We start from the raw sequence: 22,290 nt of genomic DNA, 5'->3' as shown, positions 1-22,290 counted from the left end.
GAGTTCTGGCATCCGAAGGCGTGCAACATTGGTAACGTAGAAATCCTCCAGTCCACAGTAAACCACGAAATGGTGTAGGAACTGTCTAGGTGTCGTGGCTGATAGATTCTGGAGAATATAAAAACGAAGATCCGGCAAACACGGATAGTGATATTTGACAGGCTTCGGGTGTGCAGCTTCCCTAACGATGGGCTTTATTGGAACATCATCGAAGCTGACGCGGGACCTTGTGTCCGTACTGAGCCTTTTCTTCGGCCTCGAAGGACCACCCTATCAAAATGACCTTCGTATCGTGTGCAAACTGATCACTTATGGTAATGATAGGGTTAACAGGAAACAAGTGTGGACCTTGCGCGCAGAACGGTGTCGTTTGTCTTACAAAAGGTGTTGTAGGCCAGGAACTTATTCACTATCGATGACCACACACGCCGGTGACGGTCAGTCTGCTCGAATGCCCTCTTATACCATGTAGGATTCCTATACCGATGAACAACTGTTCCTTGCCACCAGCTCCTAATGACCTCTTTGATCGGATCGGCTCATTAAGGGTCGGGTGCCCTCTTGAGGACGTCATTTCTCACGCGATCGGTTTTTGGGTTTGTTCCATTCTTCATCATGAGTCATGGTATAGAGCACCTACGATCGTTGTGCAAGTTCGAAGCAACAGGTGATCTTGACATCCTATCCAACATGTGAGACTGGACCAGCTGGCGTCTGAGTAACGAATGCTTTACACGAAAGACGGGCAGCACCTAGCGTGCCGCGGAATAAATTGTCTTTATATGTGTCACTATGTTTGACTGCTTTTATTTTTCTGTTTTGCGCTTGATGATTTTTGACAGGCATAACAATCACATTCTACAATTCATAACTGCATGTATCGTGTGACCGACTGCCAAGACAGGCTCCTTTGGCCTCTGTGTCGCTTGCAGATCACGTGGCTTCAGGTGTGGTGACGTATTGTCAGGCACGTTAGGTGACACCTGCTTCATATCCAAGATTACACAACCTAAAAGCACACACAAAACTTTGTTTTTCTGCGACAATAACGTCAAGAAGAAAAGAAACAGCTTTCTACAGCTGCCATGTGATATTTTTTGATGGATGTATATAGGCCTAAATGGGTGAAGACCCGTCAACCTAGTAAGATCTTCAGAGGAATGACGCATTATACCTCTGCGGGCACTTGCATACTGTACGATTTCTCTTCAAAGACAAAAGGGCATGATCCGCGTGGCTAGAGAAGCAGCCGCCACGGAAGTAATGAAGAACCTCAAGGAAAGTGATAAAACTGAGATGCCTTTGGGTTGGTGTGTGAGAGATGATGGCGCACCCCTGCGTCGCCTGATACAGTTCATCAGAGCGGTTGTGCCCTATCAGATCAGATGACTGGCTAGTTTTTCTGAAGTGATCGTCTGATGAATGTACATCAGTTCTTGACAAGAGAACTACTCCGACATGTATATAGGCAATGAGACAATCAATACACCAACAGCGGTGCTGACTCATGCATTTTGTGTTATCATTCCAAGGAAATGATACAACAAATTGATGAAAATTTATGTTATAACCATCAATTTTGTATTTCATTCATTTTTTAAACGAATGACTGCCTGAATTTCAACAGAGCGATCATTAAGTATGCCTGGAATTGGTACATGTACTAAGAATTAATGGGGTGTTTTTTTTTTTTTTTGAGGGCGCGAAATGGAAAATTTAATGTTTCATTTTATCATTCATCGGCTTTGATGAAGTGTTTGCGAAGTGATATGTTTAATAAACGAAGAATTGAAATTGGTCCAAATTCTCTGAAAAACACAGACACCTGAAGAAAATGAAATATGAAAAATTGAGTTCAATGAAAAAAAGTTCCGCGACCCCGCAAAAATTTATCCATGCAGACTTATGATGCTGCACTTTCAATATCCGAATAAGATTACTTGTAGTCATCGCTCAAAAAGAAAAAGAAAAAAAGAGCTAAATCGCTGTGATGACTAACACGAGAGGGTACATGTACGTAATGCAAATTGTGTAGGGCCTGCATTATACATAAAACCTACATATACGTATTTATTAGATTCTACATATGATTTAAAAAAAGAGCTTCAAAATGATAATTGTACAGGAGCCAATAATGAAAAACCTACCATACGTAATTTGTAAGTAAATGACACTTAACTTGCAGGTGCGTCAACAGTGCATAGCTGTAATTTCGCCGCTATGTGGACGCACCTTATTGAGATTGTAATTACGCATACGTAAACTATTCAAAGGCTACTTCCAGGGATTTCATTTTGAATGTAAACGAGCATATCCTTTGCGTGATTTGCTTAGGAACTTGTCGGAGAGAACCGCAACACGCAAGCCGCGCGCTCCCCCTTCACACCGAGCAGCATGACGGGCACTTGCGGCGAATATGACAGTCTTGCTGAATCGTCAACCCTAAACCCTCACCGTGGATTACACTTAAAATACCAGTAACCAAACTGATAATAGCGCATAAAAGAAGTTGCCCTTTGCCTGCCCTCTACTCGTTCACATCGTCTTCTAAACCAAGAATCCCTGAGTTGATCGATTGCACACACACCCATCACTGTACTTTGATGAACATTGTCTACATTGGACAAAGAGGTAACAAGAGAGAAAAATCTCCCATTGTCATTCCCGCCACATGTCGCTTGTCAATGTAAGTCGTTGCTACAACTGTTTGTTGTCTGCTCGTTTACACACACACTCAAACAACAAGAACAAGAACAAGAACAAGAACAAGAACAACAACAACAACGAACAGCGGTGTGCCTTCCAACACTAATGGTGTAATGATGTGAAATGAAGGTCAGTGGAATGATGGTCGTCATACTTCTAAATATCATTAACCCTAATTGTGCCAAGGGAAAAAAAAATGAGTCAGACGTACGCAAATTTCACACACATTACGGATAGGATATTCAGGCGAGGGTTAAAGGAGACCTCCGGATGATTTTCAGATGTTTACATTTTGAACAATCATAAATTAGTTATACTGAGGACAGAGTTTCAGAATTTGTGATAATTGGGATGAAGAATAAGAATATTTTCAAAATTTAGAGCAAATTGCAATGAACAAGGATGATGACAAGACAGAGTCACCATAAGAATGCATGAGTTGGGGCTCAAGGAAGCAGAACAAAGAAGAAGGCATGCATAGATTATACACGGGTGAACTCGCAAGCAAGCGGTATTGTAATGGAATTAGGCACTACATTTCTGAAATATGTGAGCCTCCTATGTCATTATCCTTGTTCAGTGTAATTTGTTTAAGGTTTTTCAAAGTATATTTTCTCTGCTCAAGAACCACAATAAATTCCGCAAATCTATGCATGGAGTTGTCGATTTATGTACTACATGATGTGAAATTATGAAAATCGTCTGGAATGTTCCTTTAAGCAAAGTCTTCGCTCAATAGCCTCCTCTGTGGGGGAAAGCCGCAACATCTGATATGAAGCACACTATGACCTTGGTCGTTAATGACCTCCCACTGATATAAGCTGGGAACTGGATCATATCGACAAAAAAAAAAAAAAAAAAAAATGGGTATGTCTACATTGGAACAAACATTCGTTTTCGTAATTTGTAATTCAATGTCATACATACATGCACGCGTACCATGGCATCACAATGTACACAGTTGGTATTGATACAATCAGAATCTTTCTTCGCTGAACGACAAAAAAACAACAACAAACAAATGTCTAGTAAACTCAAAGGTCTCGATAAGTCAACACGGCAGTCAAGTCGTCCATACGTATGCTCGATTCATCGACACAACTTGACAAATTGTGTCATCCTGCGCTTGTTCAAGCAGTATACATTATAACACTTCCTTATATATAAAGATGCGTTTCCCACGATACCTCTTATGTAGACCAGTAATCACTGCTAGGGTAATGATGATGATTATTATTGTGTCATCGTTAATAGTTATCATTGTAAATATGAACTCAATATTGAGGCTACCGTATAGATACAAACAGAGACTTAAAAAGTGTTGTGTGCTGATACTATCTTTATAATTGTAAATCCGGCACAGAGGTGTCGGCAGAAACCAGTAAAAGAAAATTCCGGACCAGTTTAAAGTTCGTCCAAAAAGAAAAAGTAAAATATAGCAAGCACAATAGTGCAAAACTTCATACTAATCAGATTGACGGTAAGGAAGATATAAAATTTCAAGGATTTGCTCATTCTTGCACACCAGTTCTCGAACAGTTGACATGAATATCCGTATGAATGAACAGATGATGTTATCACCTCACAGTTTCCCATAGATAGTGAAAACAAAAGGCGAAGTTCAGTTCTGCTTTAAAAGTGTAAAACATTATAATGTTGTTGCTTGCTGAATAAGTTCAAAATAGTGATCAGTCAGATATTTTAGGACTTGAGACTATAAAGGGGAATTTACGACGGGTAAAGGTTAGTCTGAAAAGGAAGAGTGACTTACACTTTATAAGTAGGCCCTACAATCTTTTTTTTTTAATCTATCGGATAAAACGTTAGGAAGGCGTGAAATTGTGAAGTCTTGCTTATTTCTACAAAACACTTCTTAACCAGTCAATATTAATATGTAAATGAATTTAGTTGAAGTCGTCACCTCACAACTTGCCATATAGTTCGTCAAGAAAATCTTGAAATTTCCAATTTTACTTTTTTGTTCATGCGCAATTATGCCCCCATAGACCTCTCAAACTCTAATATGTTTGACTGATCATTATTTTGAAGGTATTCAGCCAGGATTAACAGCATCTTTATACTTCTGTAGCTGAAAAGATGAATTTTCGGAAGTGTATTGTTGTACACGATCAATGGAAAATTGTGAGATAATGATATAATCAGCTCAGTCATTTGAATTACAACTGTTCGAAAACTGTTTAGCAAAATTTAGCGAAACTCAACAAATTCGTAACTTCCCTGATTTCCATCCGATTTTATCGAATATTCACCTATGTGCATATATATATATATATATATATATATATGCATAAGAAATGAAAGTAAAATAAGGTGGTCCTAATAAAAGTTGGGTCCCACCTTTAACTAGGACCTCTTTGTTTTGGGCTTTCTCAGCCATTTCAAAACCAATTTTCACCAGACAAACTTTGAATGTGTTGAATATCTCTCAGAATAGTTTTATGGTGTTTCGTGTATCATAAGAGGTTTTTCATTATCTCACACAAAACGTTGGAAACATGAAGCCCCCCACATAACCAAAACTATACTATTCCTTTAACATGCTCCCAATTGGTTGGTTTGTCGCCATGTGTTGCGCAAATGCTTCATACTGCTTCAGATTCCCGTGCCCGTTCGCACGGAATAATGAGGAAATTCCGAGTACTTGAACGAGTACTTCATCCCCTCAGCGTTGAGTGGATTTATCTAAATTTTGACACCGTCTCATACCTCGTATTTTGCGATCAAGTGATGTCCTTCTTGTGACGTTCTTGGGAATTTTCGATATGATTCCATCCCCGTCCTCTCCCTCTCCCTATCCCCCCCCCCTCTTCTCTCTCTTTTCTCAATAAAGAAAGTGTAGATATCGCCAAACAAGAAGTAAAACAAAAAACACCATAAATCTGTGTGATTGTGTGAGTGTGTATGTATGAGTATGTAATGTATGAGTGCCCGAAATGTATGAGTGCCCGTACCTGCGAGTGCTCGAGTGGCCTACATACTCCTCATGTCGTTCAATGTCGTTTGGAAATATTGTAAATTGATATCAATCGGGTTGCTCATATCAAGCAATTTTTTTTTTCATTCGCGTCTAACGTTCACGTTGTGCGGATTGGGTGAGTGGAATACATAAATATGTTAAACGTTCACTTCCCCAACACATAGGCCTATTCTTATGTATAAGGCGAGGCTTGTTATGCAGCGTGGATAGTTCAAACTGTTCTGTTATTGTGGCTGTGAAGTGGTATCCCAGTTACAGAATAACTGTTTGTGCGTGAAGTCGTTATTTTTTTTTTCACAGATATTTTCAAACCGAACTATTCACCTCACAGAAACGGTAATGAATTTCCTGCCAACATTTTACATCGTCCACCCGGTCCCCCACCTATGGTCCGCCAGTCTATAGAATAACGTAATGACAATAATGGTTTAATTTACCCAGGGAAGCCTTTTGCCATTGTTACAGTATGTCACCAGTATTGTCCAATATCCATGTTTGTGTGCATTCATAAGTCGAGAGAGAGACATCCGTGGGTAAAAGCGTGTCGTCCAAGGACGCGAGCACTTGACAGGATCCTTACTCGCGCCCTTCTTTTGGAAGTGAAGAGCCAACTTAGGAAATAATGTCCGAAGATAGATTTTTTCTTTTTGCAAAAACATTTGAAGAGTTTGACCGCAAAAAGTGAACTCCATTCATGTTTAAAGGGATAATGATCATAGTTGTGGTTGACACCAATGTTTGAGATGGGGCTTTAGGTTTCCAACTTTTGTTTTTGTGAGTTAATGAGAAACCTCTTAGGAAATATGAAAGAGCACACAATTCATAGAGGAATTCAAAGTTTATAATATGATAAAGATTTGCTTTGGAACAGCTGAGATATCCAAAACAAAGCGATCCTAATAAAAGGTGGGATTCATCTTTTATTAGAATCACCTGGTTTTACTTTGTTTTTGGATATCTCAGATAATCTAAAAACCGATTTTCATCAAATAAACTGTGAATTCCTCTCAGAATTGTATCCTAATTATTTCATAAAGTGGTTTCTTATAGTATCTCGCAAAAGTTAAAGGCTTCAACTTCAACTTCAACCCGTATTATACCATCCCTTTAATAGGTAAAGACGTTTGTGAATAAAACTGCAGAAAAAAAAATAAAACGAAAATAATAAGAATATATGGGATTTTTTTTTAATCATAACTTCAAGAATACTCCATGTGAAAGGTTTCATTTTGCTCTGTCTGATGATGGACTTATTAAAAAAATAAATAAAAACGTCTCTTAGCCCATTTTCCGATCAAACTCTTCATTTGTCAAATTTCAGCTCTCATTTCTGTCGCAAAAATGTCTCACGTGGGAATTTAATGTATTGTAATTTGTATGGCATAGAGGATCGAGGTGCGGTAAAATGCGTGCTGACGTCGCCTCATTTGTTATGACGGAATCGCATAAACTAGACAGTATTTCTTTCAAGGTCCCGTACTCGTTGATATTTGAAAACTGTGTGAATTCATTGTCAAACACAGTTATCCTTTCGTACCGGGCACACCACGAATAGGGCTATAAAATCCCCACCGAAAGGGCAAATTGGTTCCAGGACTTCACACTGTGGAGTCGTCGTTCACCCGTGAAGTTCAGCCGTGTAGTACTAATCTGACGCATAATGTGGCTCATGTACCGTGAATGATGCAGAATAATAATAAATAAATAAAAAAAAACCGATTGAGTCCCAACTCGTTTTTGTAATGGTTTTCGTTTCAGAAGTCATATAACGTCGACACTATAAGTATGAGGTTAGACACGGGTATATGTACTCCACCGTGGGGACTATCGTACATGGCGCTGTGCAGCTCTTCAGGGGTTTCTACTACCATGACTACACCACGAGCGACTAATTTCAACTGATGCACTTGTATAATCACGAAGGAAACATTGTTTTATGATTCAAAGCCGGCATACCGCTTTCAGTTTTTTACCCCCCCCCCCCAAAAAAAAAAAAAAAAAAAAAAAAAGGAAGCCAACCTTGGCATCGAGCAAGAAGAGAGAAAGACAGACTGTGAGACAGAAAGACAAACAAACAGAGACAGAAACAGAGAGACCAAAAAAAAAAAAAAAAAAAAAAAAAAGGAAAAATGCCAGATTAAATTCGATGGAGGATTTTGTCAGGTAGGCCTAATGTTTATATAGCCGGGAAAGCTCATGTTGTCAAGGAGTTATGAAAGTCATTTGTTCTATAACTCTTTATTTCCGGTATCTCCTCCCTCGAGCGTTTTGTAACTGAAACAAAAGCACGAAAAATGTATCTGGCATGCAACCATGATACGTTGCAAAACAGCTGATTTCGTATGCGAAAGGAAATTAATCTACATGTACCAGGAATTCCGGGGTAAAAAAATCATCTAACGAGCAGATAGAAAGCACGACAAGTTAGTTTGAACAATATGGGAGGACATAAAAACCCGTCATAGTGACTAGAAAATAACTTCTCACATCACGTGGTTCTCATTACATTCAGCACATTCACAAAGCCACAAACACCCTATCATGTACTTTTTTTTTCTACATGGGACTCGGGAGCCTCGATTCAAACACGCAAGGGTCAAACAAGGGCCATGCTGCCCTGCTGCATGAAAAACAGTGAGTTTGTATTTGAAAGGTAGTAAATCTGCCCAGGGTATGTAGGGTAGCAACTTCTTAATGCTATCTAGACGCTTTTTTTTTTTTTTTTTGCGTGGAAGCTTTGCTTCACATCACTTCCGGTCCATCATCATACTAATTATCACTGTTCAGAAGTTTTATGAAGATAACAACTTGATTATCTGAAGTTATTTGATGGGAAATGCCGCATCACGTACGCATAAGCTGACAAGAAATAGATAAAGGGCAAAATCTTTCTCTAAAAGCAGACATGTATTAAGAAATAGGTCCTACATAACGTAATTTTGAAGCTTCATGTGTTTTCAGGACGCAGTACCATATTCGCCGAACCTAGTTCGGGACCTATTCGATCAAATAACATGAAATGAAGTTGTTTTTCCCTCATTTAGTGTCCTATACTGGTTTGGAAATGCGGAAAAAAAATATGATCAAATCATATTTTACACAATAATTCTCCAAATCAATCCCAATCTCCTCTCATTCAACCTTTGAAGCTACATTTCTAATGTTTCCCCTGAAGTCCGTTACTATGAACTACATACAAGATGTACCTGGACTTTTAATAATTCATCCCCCCCCCTTCTTCTGCTCTCCCAGGAAGTGTACAATGTAGACCTACTTTATTCGGTAAACAGAGAGAAAGTGTCTCCTTTTCTGCTATTTTTTCCCAACGTATCGCAACTCTTATAGATTACCGAGCTAAGTTATTTCACTGATTAATTTTTTCAATTCGTCTTTGATTTAATTTGGCTAATATATGTGTGTATAATCTCTTCTTTTTCTTGTTCTTCTGTGCGATATACTACATGGTTATAGTACAGGTGTTGGGCCCTGTCCATTTCACTCTAGATTGTCAGTAAGTGACGATGTTGGATTTTTCTTTTTCATCTCGACTTTAGGCACCGAGATCGGGAATAAGGGAGCATGGACCGTCATGGAAGGCTCCAACATAACCCTGGACTGCCAGGTCTTCACCTATGCGACGACGGACATAAGCAGCGTCTGCGGCCGGGTGGAGTTTACCCTGAACTCGGCAATCTTGGCCGCATCAGACGCCAGACACGTGCGAGGGGGTCCGTACCCGTGGAGCGGCTCCGTCAACTGCACCCTGACCATCCTGGAGCTGACAGTGGAGGAAGGCGGTGACTACGGCTGCTGCTGGCCGGATCTCTCCGATGGAGAGTGTGGACCTCACATCAAGAAAACTCTACTCGTGCTTCCGGTGACTACAACTCCTGAAACGCACACGACAGTCGCCGTGACAACATGGCGTGAGTACACTATACTTTCCTCCAGTCCTGTGATCGAAATGTCCATGACAAAGAAATACTACTGCTTAACGTTTGACCTTGATTTTTACATTATAGGCCTATATCCTTCATAGTTTTGTCATTAGTGAAGCTGAAAGTGTTAAGGGCGTTTATTTTTAGGAGTAATAGGATACAGTCGATATTATCATCAGTGTTTGATAGTAAAACATCTAGTTCCGTTTGATATGAAACATACACGCAGATCCACTGCACAAAGTACATTAAAACTAGCTGTAGGTGACACGTCGATACGCCACATACCCGCATGAGTTTACCATTGATTTTATTCCCCCGAAAGCTATGTGAGAAACAAACAAAAATGGGAAAAGTCATCAGTGAGATCCTGTTTGAATAGGAAGTGCGATAAACGTGATCATTGCTTTACCCGTCAAGGTTGGAATTTTGCATCAAGACTGAATAACATTGTCGAAACAAGCTGCTGTATAACTCGCTTATGCAATATTAATCAACCGTATACACTTCCACACACACACACACACACACACACACACACACACACACACACACACACACACACACACACACACACACACACACACACACACACACACAAAATGAGTTGTCACCTGAAGAAATGAAAACGGATTACCGCTATGAACCATGTTTGCTTAAGCCATTTAGAGTGCGCGCCGGGTCAACTCCTGAACATTTTTTTGCTCCTATTAGAAGAACGCTTTGTGATGAGATGGGTGCGGCCAGAAGAAGGTTACCTTCTGTTGTTCTGGAGTGGGTAAAAGAATTTCCCCGCCCCCTTCATCTTCGAGTTAATCTCATTTGTTTTTATTACCTATTGCCCCTGTTTTCCTCTTCCGTCTTATAGCTTTTTTTAAGATATACTGTTCTGGTGTCACTCTTGTTTTCTTCTTTCCTCCTTCTGAACTACATTTATCAACGTCATCATTCTTCAAATTCACGAAATTCTTCCGTCGAGATGTTTTCATTGCAACTGATTGACAAATTGCCCTACATCGACGTAAATAAGCACTGAATGGATCAGAGTTTTTTAGTAGTGGCCATTATGAAAAATCATGGGCGTACATACTCGAGCAGGATTCGAACCTATACGACCTCCTAATCTCCGGACAGGCGTCATCTCCACTAGACCACCGAGCTTCCGCCGACAGCAAGTGTTGATTGCTGGTTGTTGGTTGAAATCAGTGCTTATTTACGTCGATGTAGGGCAATTTGTCAGTCAGTTGCAATGGAAACATCTCGACGGAATTAAGAATTTCATGAATTTGAATAATTACGCAGTACCTGCTGTGTGCTATAAAGATTAGAACCAACACTGGTTGCCATGCAGTTGCCTATACTACGCCTTCGTTTTCGGACTAATACAAGTGAGATGGCGATCTCTTCAAACTTTTCAGAACCTCGGGTAAAGGAGTATCCATAAAGTAAACATTAAACGAGGCGCCGCGGTGAGTTGCAACAAGTCGCTTCCTCACCGCAATTATAAAAGTCATGGGCAAATAAACCGTTTCACTTGATGTCAGTCACGTCGCCATTCCAAAAATTTTATGAGGACCATTTCACCGTTTTGAGGCTTGTCATTTCCAGAACTGGAATAACCTTCAGTAAATAGACCGAGTTTAATTGCATGTATCTGGCAGTGAAACGAGGTCCCATTTCTTGCAAAATGATAAAAGAAAAAATGTGCAATGTATGCTTTGCATTTTTTGCATTTTGTTTCAAGTTTATTTTGATGAAAACAAAAAGAACTGCCAACACAATGCTGTTTAGTCATGTGGACATAATCATACCACCTTTCATGATTGACTCGGTAAGTTTTGTTAATGCTGGCTCTTTAGAATTCAAAGTGTGCGATTCCGTAGTTTGTCGTAGCTTATCATTTCTTCAGGGCATTTTCGAGTAAGACAACGTGTGGACTCCATAGATACCTGCTATAATGCACTGCAACCTTCCAAATATCGATATATATATGTTCTCATATCCCCTCTACCACTGCAGTGCCCACTACGACTTCCAAGTCGACAACAACGATGACTCCAACGGCGAAAGCAGAAACGACAACAGAAGCAGAGCAAGAGAAGACGTCGAGAAGGCACACTACCAACAATCCTTTCGGCAAAGTTTCGCCACGTGAGTATAAACAGACATGCACGACTAGAGGTCCTCCCTCATCCGTGCCCGTTGCCATGGGGACGACGTTTGGTCCCGCCATCACCACCTTCTCTTTCATGTCCCCATGACCGTGGTACCCAATGGTTTAATGTTCACCGTGCACCGAAATATTTGCATCTGTGAGATAGAAGCGCATGAGACTCAATTGCCAGGGCAATAACTATCTCTTACAAGGAATGATTATAATAATGCATCGTTTTAGTAGAGATTGTAAAAATAACATGGTGCCGATGCAACCAATCCACTGGAAGGCACTCTTATGACTACACTATTAAGGCCCTACCTTCGCAATCAGTTACATGGCAAACCTGCATTCATTGATGCATTTTTGTGATGTACCGATGGGATAAACGTAATGTCTTGATAGTACACCATTTGTTGTGTTTCTACTTGGGGAGAACATTCGCGTTTTAATGTCCAACAATTAAAAATAAAATGACCACAAAACATGATGTATAGCGCACGCAATATGCAGACTACAATAAGTTCTGTCTGCACAACGTTTGAAACTGAGTGACGGATGGAAGGAGCACGTAATAAACTTGGGTATAGATTTATCTGACTTCAGAGCACTGTAACTTATGGCGGCCATAAGGGGGGGGGGGGGGGTTAAGAAGATCAACAACACTTTCAATGGGTTATGCAATGAGCCAAGTGCATTGCTATGTCAGTGCATAAATTATCTTTTGTTGGGTATACTTGAAGCCCCACAGTTTTAGAAATTACCATACAAAAACAGTACCCAAACCGAATTGGTCTATTCAGGGCGCACACAGTCAAATTGGCCTGTTTGTCTGTTTTTTTTTTTTTTTTGCTTTTTTTCATTTTTCATCTGAGAAGATGGCTGGATAGCCCATCAACTACGCTAAGCTGGTCTTCCATGGGGTCCAGTTGGATGTGAGGCGGGACCACTAAACACCCGTGCGTGCTGTGGGCTGAGTAATGATGTTAAAAGCAAGCGTCCACGGAGAACTTTGCTAATCCATAATAGATGATTATCTGCTGTCGAATATAAATTATACTAATATGTATCTCGCCTGAATTGTTATGCTTCTGGTTCCCAGTCACGTGCCGATGACTTTTGTAGATGACTCTCGTCTGTGACTTTGACAACCTTGATAGTGGTGACCACGACTCTCTGTCCTCGTTTTTATTCGTTACCACTGATCAATGAAGGACTGGTCAGCCACACAAAATTCACAAATATCACACAAAGTGCAAGTTCAAATTAATTGCATACCTATAGCTTCCTGTGATTTTTTCTATCTTTGTCTTTGTTGTTGTTGTTGTTGTTGTTGTTGTTGTTGTTGTTGTTGTTATTGTTTTGTTTTTAAAGCGCTTCCCCTCCTTGTGAAAAATTTACCTCAACAACTGGTCCGTGAGAGCTCGGGGTCGCTGTGACTTGATGACCCCAGTGGGGTCCCTGAAACCCATGCCAGAAGTTCAGTTCATGCTGCTTCACTTTCCATGTGAGCACTTCTGGCTAGAAGTATAGTCTTTTCCCGGTGGCAAAGTAGACTTGTTCGTGAACGTCCTTAAACGTGCGAAATGATTTGTTTGTTCGTTTGTTTGTCTTACGGCAAACCTGAGTCACGTTTCTCCTTCAAGGGATGATATAGCTTTGGTTGATATTATACCTTGCTTCAGGTTTCGAACGTAGTGTTGTTGTTTTTTTTGTGTGTGTGACATAATGAGCAACCTCTTATGATGATATGAAAGAGCATCTAATTCCAAGAGGAATTCAACGTTTATTTGATGAAAATTGGTTTTGAAATGGCTAAGATATTAAAAAACAAAGCGATAATAATAAAAGGTAGGACCCACCTTTCATTAGGATCGCTTTGTTTTACTTTGTTTCTGGATATCTCAGCCATTTCAGAAGTGATTTTCATCGAATAAACTTTGGATTTCGTTAGTCTAAGTGGTTTCTTAGTATTCCGCAAAAAGTTAAAAGCTCAATCTTGGCCAGTGGCGGTGTTTAAATCTTTTCCAGTAAAGTTTTGCTCGATTCTGCACTCTCGCATGTCAAAACGCTGTGAGTTTCTAAAGTACGTTACCGAGATGCATGGAGCTATAAGCCTAATGCCCTTGTTACCAGCTGTCCGCTGGCCTACTCTTTAGATGTCAGCGTATCGAGAGTTGCGTAGGTTAGGCCTGTTTGATTTTTAATAAAGGCCGCTGAATTTGTGATACAGCTTTGTCATGTCGGGATGACGCTTGTTCGTATGTAGCTATCGGCATGGCATGACACTCCTTTTACAATACACAGCAACTCTTAGCACATTGCAAGAACGCTTTACAAAAACGTGATTAGGGACGAGTTTTCTCTTCAGTACGAAGCTGTTCAGTGGCACGAGATAATACAGTCGCGTAATTACGTCTCTCAAAGGGGGTCCTGTGGAGAAGTAGGCTGCGCATCCCCAAGACTTCGAGTGACAGCGCCATATGCACGGCCAGGGCGGTGGAGTTGGGGTGTGAGACGCGATCATGACAGTTCATTATCCGGCTCTGAAAAGCGATTGAGGGTCTCAGGGATAAACTAGTTTCATCGTATGCCATGGCCTCATGCTATGGTGTCCCTTTTTCATATTTTATGAAAATAGTGGGGGCGCTCTGGCATAGTGGATAAGACTCTCGACTCCCGATCGAGGACCCGAGTTCGAATCCCGCCCAGTGCTTACATTTACATTATGTACGTCCTTGGACAAGACGTTTTTACCCATCTTGTCACTCTCAACCCAGGTGTATAAATGGGCACCTGGCAACGCTGGGGTAATAATGATGGCAGAGCCCTCTGTTTAAAACAGCAGTGGCAACCCTGAAGAGGCTACCCTGGGTAAATGAGACAGTATAATAATAATGATAATAATAACAATAGTAATAATAATAATGATAATAATAATAATAATAATAATAATAATAATAATAATAATAATAATGATAATAATAATAATAATAATAATAATAATGATAATAGTAAAAATAATAATAATAATAATAATAATGCTGATAATAATAATAATAATAATGATAATAGTAAAATAATAATAGTAATAATAATAGTAAGTATTATTATTATTATTACTATTACTATTATTATTGTTATTATCATTATTATTATTATCATTACTATTATTATCATTATTATTATTATCATTATTATCATTATCATCATTATTATATGGCATCGTTCTATTCTTTGATGTCGACACAAGTGAGTCTTCATTCGACAGAACTCAAAGTGTAGTAGGTCCATAAAGATTGTGTGAAAAGGGGTGGGAGTAGTTTCAACTGATGTTGAAAGCATGGAGGATGTAAACATATCTACCTTACATAATGTTATAAAAACAGAGAATGAAATAGCATTCTCTAAATTGTGGAAATCAGAAAATGAGCCGGGGCGAAAAAGGTGGATACGAAAATTTACCGTAAAGCAGAGAAGTGCATGAAAATGTAATAAACGCTTGGTATAGGAGGGTGGGATACCATATAAACCGCATGCAGAAATCGAAGGATGCGCTGCCATTGACTAAATGCGGAAAACAGAACATGTTAATGATGGGACAATTTCGACTGATGCTAAAAACAGGGCAGACGGGGTAGATCTGACCAAATATGGATACCAGGGGATGAGAAACCAGTAAGCTATAAATGTAGAAAACAGAGCATGAAATTAAATGGCATTGAGCAGAAGTGGGATCCAATGGAAAAGAGTTGTTTCGGTGCAGAAAGCGATCCGTGGAATGATTACAGCGTGGATAAAACATTCTTCACAGGGGGGTGGGGGGAGCTCATCGTTCGCTACCTTCACATATTCACAAATTTAATCTCCTCCCTTTGTTCTTTCTGGTTGAGCATTGTACTTTTCTATTTGCATCATTGAGACGTATAGACTTGTTTTTTTCTGACCCACTGCTGTTGGCAATTCTGAAATTGATATTGAAAAAAAAAGATACAACTTTGAATAATCACAAAATTACGATTTCCATACATATCAATCTTGTTTATTTTTGTGAATATTCTATTTCAGATTTTCTTTTCGTGTAACAATTGTCACTTATAATCGACATCGGCGGCTCGGAGTAGGTGATTATAAGACTGCCCCAATTTTCAAAGGACATTGCCATAAAATCAGTGTCGCATCAGACAGATTTATTGTTGTTGTTGTTGTTGTTGTTTTTAAAGCATCGATATAGACATAATAGGCTGTGAGGAGAATAGTCTTTGTCGGCGCCATTAAATGTCAGATTCGTCTTGTTTGACTGGCGCAAACTTGTCGATTCTTCCATGGACGTCGGGTCATGGTGTAATGTGATTGTTACTTTGCGACGATGACAGGAGTCCGATGAAACCAGAGTGATTGAAAGCGGATTAATGACGTTTTTAGTTGATGTTTTTCTTTTTCAAATCATCGACTGCAAGTGCTGTCGGTACTCGCACATGCAGTTACACATTTGTCTCTTAGTTATTTACGTCCATCTCTTTCTTCCCTAAGGCTCTCGCTAAACGGGGGCAATATCTCCTCTGAGACCACTGCACGTCTGTCAGGGCTAACTTGTCATCTTTTAGAGGGGCCAAATTTCTTAGCAAAGACGAATTTGTTGAGGCTATATGGGTTTGTTTGTTTATTCATTTTTGTGCTTGTTCGTTTGATTGTTTGTTTTCCGTCTGTTTTGATCGTAAAAGCGTGAAGTCACAAAAGTCGTAGCTCCATTGTTTATCTGGAAATCAACGCAAGTCGCAAATTTAGACTGTATGGGCAGGGAGGTGGAAGAATCTTTCCACCTCCCTGGTATGGGTGTCGTCTGATTTTAACGCATGTACTCTTGGTCGCAGTGTAGGTGTGGTTTTTTTTTTTCTCACCTGAGCCAAAGGCTCAAGTGAGCTATTGCGATCGTTCTTCGTCTGGCGTCCGTCGTCCGTCGTCCGTCCTGCGTCGTCCGTCGTGCGTCGTGCGTAAACTTTTTACATTTTCATCTTCTTCTTGAGAACCCTATGACCGATTTTCACCAAACTTGACAGGTAGCATCCTTAGGGGAAAAGGATCTGAATTTGTTCAAGTGGGCATCATACCCCACCTGGGGGCCCCCAGAGGGGCCCAAACCCCCCAAAATTAAGGAATCTTAAAAAACCTTCTTCTCTAGAACCAGATGTGATAGAGCTAAGTTAATACTATGAGTTGGTACACTGATGACTGTACATTCAAGTTTGTTCATGGCGGAATCAGGGGTGCCCACCCCCCCCCCCCCCTTGGGACCCAGGGGAGGGGTCGATTGGGCCCAATTTGTACATTTTCATCTTTTTCTTCAAAATGTCAGTATGAATTTTCATCAAACATTGCAGGTAGCATCCCTAGGGGAAAAGAATCTCATTCCTATCAAATGGGCACCATGCCTCACCTGGGGAGGCCCAGGGGGGCCTAAATTTGGACCTAAATTGTAAATTTTCATCTTTCTCTTCAAAACCCCATCACAAATTTTTACCAAACTTGGCAGGTAGCATCCTTAGGGGGATAGAATCTCAATTCCATCAAATGAGCACTATGCCCCCCTGGGGGGGGGGGGGGTGTGGGGCGTAAGCCAGAAGTGATTGAGCTGAGTTAGTACGATGAGTCAGTATATTGATGACTGTTGTTTCAAGTTTGTTCATGGGAGAATCAGGGGTGCCCCCTGCCCTCATTTTGTGGGATGGATCCAAATGGTGATGTAAATTGTGCATGTTCATACTCATTGAAACCCCCTCGATGAAAATTCGCCAAACTTTACAGGTAGCATGCCAGGGTTAAGATCTCAATTTGTTCAACAGGGTACCATGCTTGGCAGGTGTTTTTACCAGTGTGATGGAATATGCAAATGGAGACCATGCCTCCAGAACTCAAAGCTACCCCCACCACAAGTTTCCAATGTTCTCATGTAAGAGTCTGCAAGAATGCATGGAAAGTGAACTTCCAAGAGACCCCCGGGTCTCTTGTTATTTCGTGTAGTCGATCCCCTGTAACCTTTAAGCATGTTAAAGTCAAATATTTACCTTTCACACACGAAAAGCGGTAGATTTTTTTTTGTAATGATAGGCCGTCATTCAGGAACAAATAAAAGAGCGCATTTTTGTTAAGTCGTTGGGCTTTCGAGACATCGCTGTGTCTATCGTAGATAGCATTGAAGATGACTTTGATTGTGTCAGTTTTTTTTTTTTTTTTGTTCATTTGACTCAAACTTGTGAGACTTACTGGTCTGTGCTTGGTCTGTGGTCACAAGCCATTGGAAACACATCACTTGATGAATATCTGGCCAACATTTTGGCCAAAAACCTAAAAGTTTTGTTTTGCAATGAGAATTTATTTCTCGCATGGCTTGATTTCATACACAACTGGAGGTCGTTATGTCAAATCCTTACTCGATTCGATCAAAATGAGAACAAATGCGTGTTTGCCAATCTCGGTTTGCAGATAGAAATAAGGAGACAAGTATAATGCACTAATTCATATACACGACGACGGAGTTTAGATTGATGTCAGTCACACTCCAAGGGGAAAATAAGGCAGTCAGCACAACCGATTCAGAGGTTAGTCTATACTCCTGTGTTGTGTTTTTTTAATATCTAAATCACTCTTTCATTCAGAAGGGATTAGCATTCAGGTGGAACCCGAACTCCCTGACTGCCTTTCAAATCCTTTGAGCACGTGTATATAAAAGATACACTTGGTGCCATTTGGCAAAAAATGTTAAAAGTTTGACGTATGATATATGATATCATTTTTCTTTTACGTTTTATTCGCCTGTCATACAGGCGGCCTCAATAAATTCTTCAACTTCAGCAAACCGCGTGGTGCCATTCAACATGGCTATTTGTGATTAAACAAAAAGAAAGAAGGAAAAGATACAAGAAATATCCGTGGTTTAACTGCAGGAAGTCGCCCCTAGGGGGAGGAGAAAATGGTGGATTAAATGGACGGAGAGGAAATAGCTCAATCGATCCAGGACCCTCGCGTTATGCGATGAACAAAAAAAAAAAAAAAGGCTCAAAGCCAATGGCACGTCTTCAACGCCCTTGACTTCAATGGTTCCGTGAGAACGCAGTGGAATGGACCATACAGGATAAAGGAGAGGAAATCGGATGGGGTAATGCCATTATTATCCGGCCAGTCGAGCAGGTTGTAATACTCAGTACATGGGTTTCACGTCGAATTAGCTCTTTATAAAAAAATGGCTTCACGGCTTGAATACCGGATGTCCGATCTCATGTTGACCCTATGTGAAGACTGCCAGGAAGAGAGAGAGAGAGAGAGTGTGTGTGTGTGTGTGTGTGTGCGTGTGTGTGTGTGTGATAGAGGAGGAGGAGGAGAGAGAGAAAGGGATGAGGATCGCACAGACAAGCATTGTGGAAAAAACACGAACCATACACAATCTAAAGTACTTCATCATACCACATCTATCATCATGATTTTCTGCTGGGATGTTCCTATCTTTGAGGGACAAAAACGGGACTTGGTGCAAATTTGGAGATATCTGAAAAATGATAAACCCAATATTTTCACACTTTTGAATAACAGTGAATGGCCTAAACGAGACGTAAGGGACATCTTGAAGTAACCGTCTTCGTCACGTGGCGTTGGATTAATACTTGTAGGTACCTACTTTGTTCGTTGATAAAATTAACACACACAAAAAAAAACTTCCTTGAAATTACAATTATGCCGCACTTAAAATGAGTTCTAACATCACGATCCCAACTAAAAGTCAAGGGTACCGTGCAAAGCCGAGAAAACTGTGTTCGACACACATGATATTACTGAGCAGAGACAGGCAGACTCGACCATTGACCTTGATAAATCATTGTTTTACGCAAGAACATTTGGCTGACATTAAGGACTTAAAATATCGTCGCCGAACTTTGCTTAACATGCTTAAAGGAAACCAAAACCCCAAAGAGCAATGTGGATTGAATGAAAGCAGCAATATTGTTAGAACACATCAGTGAAAGTTTGAGGAAAATCATTTGCATCTATTGTCCGTTTTCTTCAAACTTTCACTGATGTGTTCTACTAATGTTGCTGCTTTCACTCAATCCACATTGCTCTTTGGGTTTTGGTTTCCTTTATTTACCATTTGCAAATGAAATAAAAACCTTGCTTATGTGCCTTTAAAATACTTGAAAAATGTGAGTTCGGGATAGAAACAACCAATGTAAAGATTTGAATCAGGAAAGTCCCTGTCAAGTATTGTTGAATATAAAAGATGTGAACAATAGTTATAATAAAAATGCTCTTAGACTGAACCGTCTACAGTTATGGTTCATTGAGAAAAATAGTGATATCTCCTTATATCTTAGGCCTTATTGCGAAATTGTTATATTTTAGGATATTTTGTGATACAACTCACCTACACATATGCATCAAAAGTGATATCTCCAAAAAAAAAATTAAATCACTGCTCCCAATGGTAAACAGTACCTTTAATCTGTCACTGGACTGTTCTTTGACGTGACGTGACGTGATTCACTGCCTTCATTGTTAGTAGCGGACCATCTTCGAGCGGCCGCTTTAACATGCCTGGCTTCACAAACATGGGAGGCAATGCTTTCTGGTTTCACGCTCTTTTGGCAGACTAGGCTATTGACTGTGATGTCTGGAGCTCAAGAATGATTCCTGGTCCAATTTACCCCCTAGGCCTATGATTCACAAGTGCACGCAATAGGTGTTCCCAGTAATGATAGTTCATGGAAAGGCCAGCACAAAGGGACAATTCATTTCGTTCATTATAACTGGCAGAGGCAACGCTCCGGACTAGCGCACTAAGTCAATTAACGGAGGGGTTGGTTATTTACCATGTTTTATACCACATCCCTTTGAGCATGGAATGCGCAGTGTGGCAGCAAACCCATGTTAACTTTTTTTCCAGGCAAAGATAAATGAGTTAAATGTAGCCCGCAATCGTTTTCCTTTCTTTAGATCCTCATCCTTTGACATAACCTGTGCTCCATTATATTGCTTAGTCTTGACATGCCGAAAAAGATAAAGTATATACTTGACTTGCAGAGCGTCCTTTGGTAAAGAATCGCTCTATCAGAGGGTAAAAAACAAACCTCCTTTCTCGCTAACTGGTTTTAGAGCTCAGTAGAATGCTTTTTTTAAACATTAGCCTCTGTCTCTGCCATGTCATCGATGATATAGCTACGATGATTGATTAAATAATATGCCTCCCTATATACGGGTAAACCTGATGGGACATGAATACAAAGGAAGGCAACAAACGTTTTCGTCAGTCAAAATATGGACCTTCATACCCTGTCATTACCAGCTCTTAAATCCTGACAGTAATCGCTGTAGGGGTACAGGGAACTCAAGAGGTCGTCATGCCGGTTTCACGGAGGAGCCCTAAAGGCCAAAAACACTGAAACTGTCGAGCATCATATTTTCTTCTTCCAGGATTGTAGATAAACGCCAGTGACTGAAGAGCAATCATTGATTCAAATTAATCCACATCCGTGCAGTTTATTTTCATATACACATTAGATCGGTTGAAAACCCACTTTTTTGATAATTGCTAATTATGTTTTGTGAATGTAGAAATGTATGGATGATTTTGTTTCCATGTGTGCGCGCATGGAGACTATCCTATGGTATCACGCGTTTTACGATCTTATTATTATCATTATTCGCATGATTTTCAGAAGAGAATCAGGCGAAAGAGCAAAGTTCGTGGATACATTGTTTGTGCTGGTGGCTGCCCCTGAATAGGAAGTGACAATGGAGTTAATGACATACCCTAGAGGCAGGCTTCATGAAGGTCAAAGTTATGTTAGCACTCAAATGAATGTCAGTCAAGCCCCCGGGACTCTTCAATTGAGATGGAGGGGGGGGGGGGGGAGGGGATATATGCCAGTCCTTTTCTCTTCAAACAATCGTCTATGGATGAAATTCTGCGTAGTCGGTAATCGAGAACAACTCGTATATGGGCTATATCACAAAACACATGATTGTGACGATAAAGGTGTGTTGGGCACGCATTGGCATTCGACTTCATCTCAAGGCCTTCACTATTGTCCTCCCAAGACAACATTCAGAATCGGGACAAGAAAAGCATGCCAAATCTTAGCTCAGATCTCATACTGTTGTTGCACACGTTGCACACCTCCTTTGTTTGAAAACCGATCAGCGCCCCTTTTTAGGCAGCTTCCAGACGCTGAAGGCCACAAAGAGTGTTAGATCAGGTAGATAACGATATCGCAAAAATGAGCTGGATGTTCCAGTTAAAAATCACTCACTCACTCACTTGAATCTGCTGCTTTAGCTTTTATTCCCGCAATGACCAACGTCCAGCTCACAGTTGACCCTTCGATCGGCCCACGAGCTTGACACTATAGGCATAGAAGGCCCACGAGTCTGACACTATGCAAACAAGGCCCACTAGTCCGACACCAGGCCGAAAAGATTCTGAGTCCGACACTGGGCAAACG

The 22,290-nt window shown here is 40.4% G+C and overlaps 1 protein-coding gene across 1 annotated transcript in view; it reads left to right on the top strand.

Annotated features, from left to right (window-relative positions):
* Nucleotides 1-22,290, top strand: part of LOC139736665 (uncharacterized) — a 78,893-nt gene that overhangs the window by 28,425 nt on the left and 28,178 nt on the right. The window contains exons 2-3 of the mRNA XM_071647416.1: nucleotides 9,259-9,630; nucleotides 11,662-11,793. Of these exons, the coding sequence (XP_071503517.1) occupies nucleotides 9,259-9,630; nucleotides 11,662-11,793 (504 nt within the window). The remainder of the gene's footprint in view (nucleotides 1-9,258; nucleotides 9,631-11,661; nucleotides 11,794-22,290) is intronic.

The sequence above is a fragment of the Diadema antillarum genome, unplaced genomic scaffold, assembly GCF_040938485.1.
Source record: "Diadema antillarum isolate AM-2024a unplaced genomic scaffold, OU_Dant_1.0 seq00000660_RagTag, whole genome shotgun sequence".
In the NCBI taxonomy this organism is placed as follows: Eukaryota; Metazoa; Echinodermata; class Echinoidea; order Diadematoida; family Diadematidae; genus Diadema; species Diadema antillarum.
This window is presented reverse-complemented; position numbering and strand designations above follow the sequence as displayed.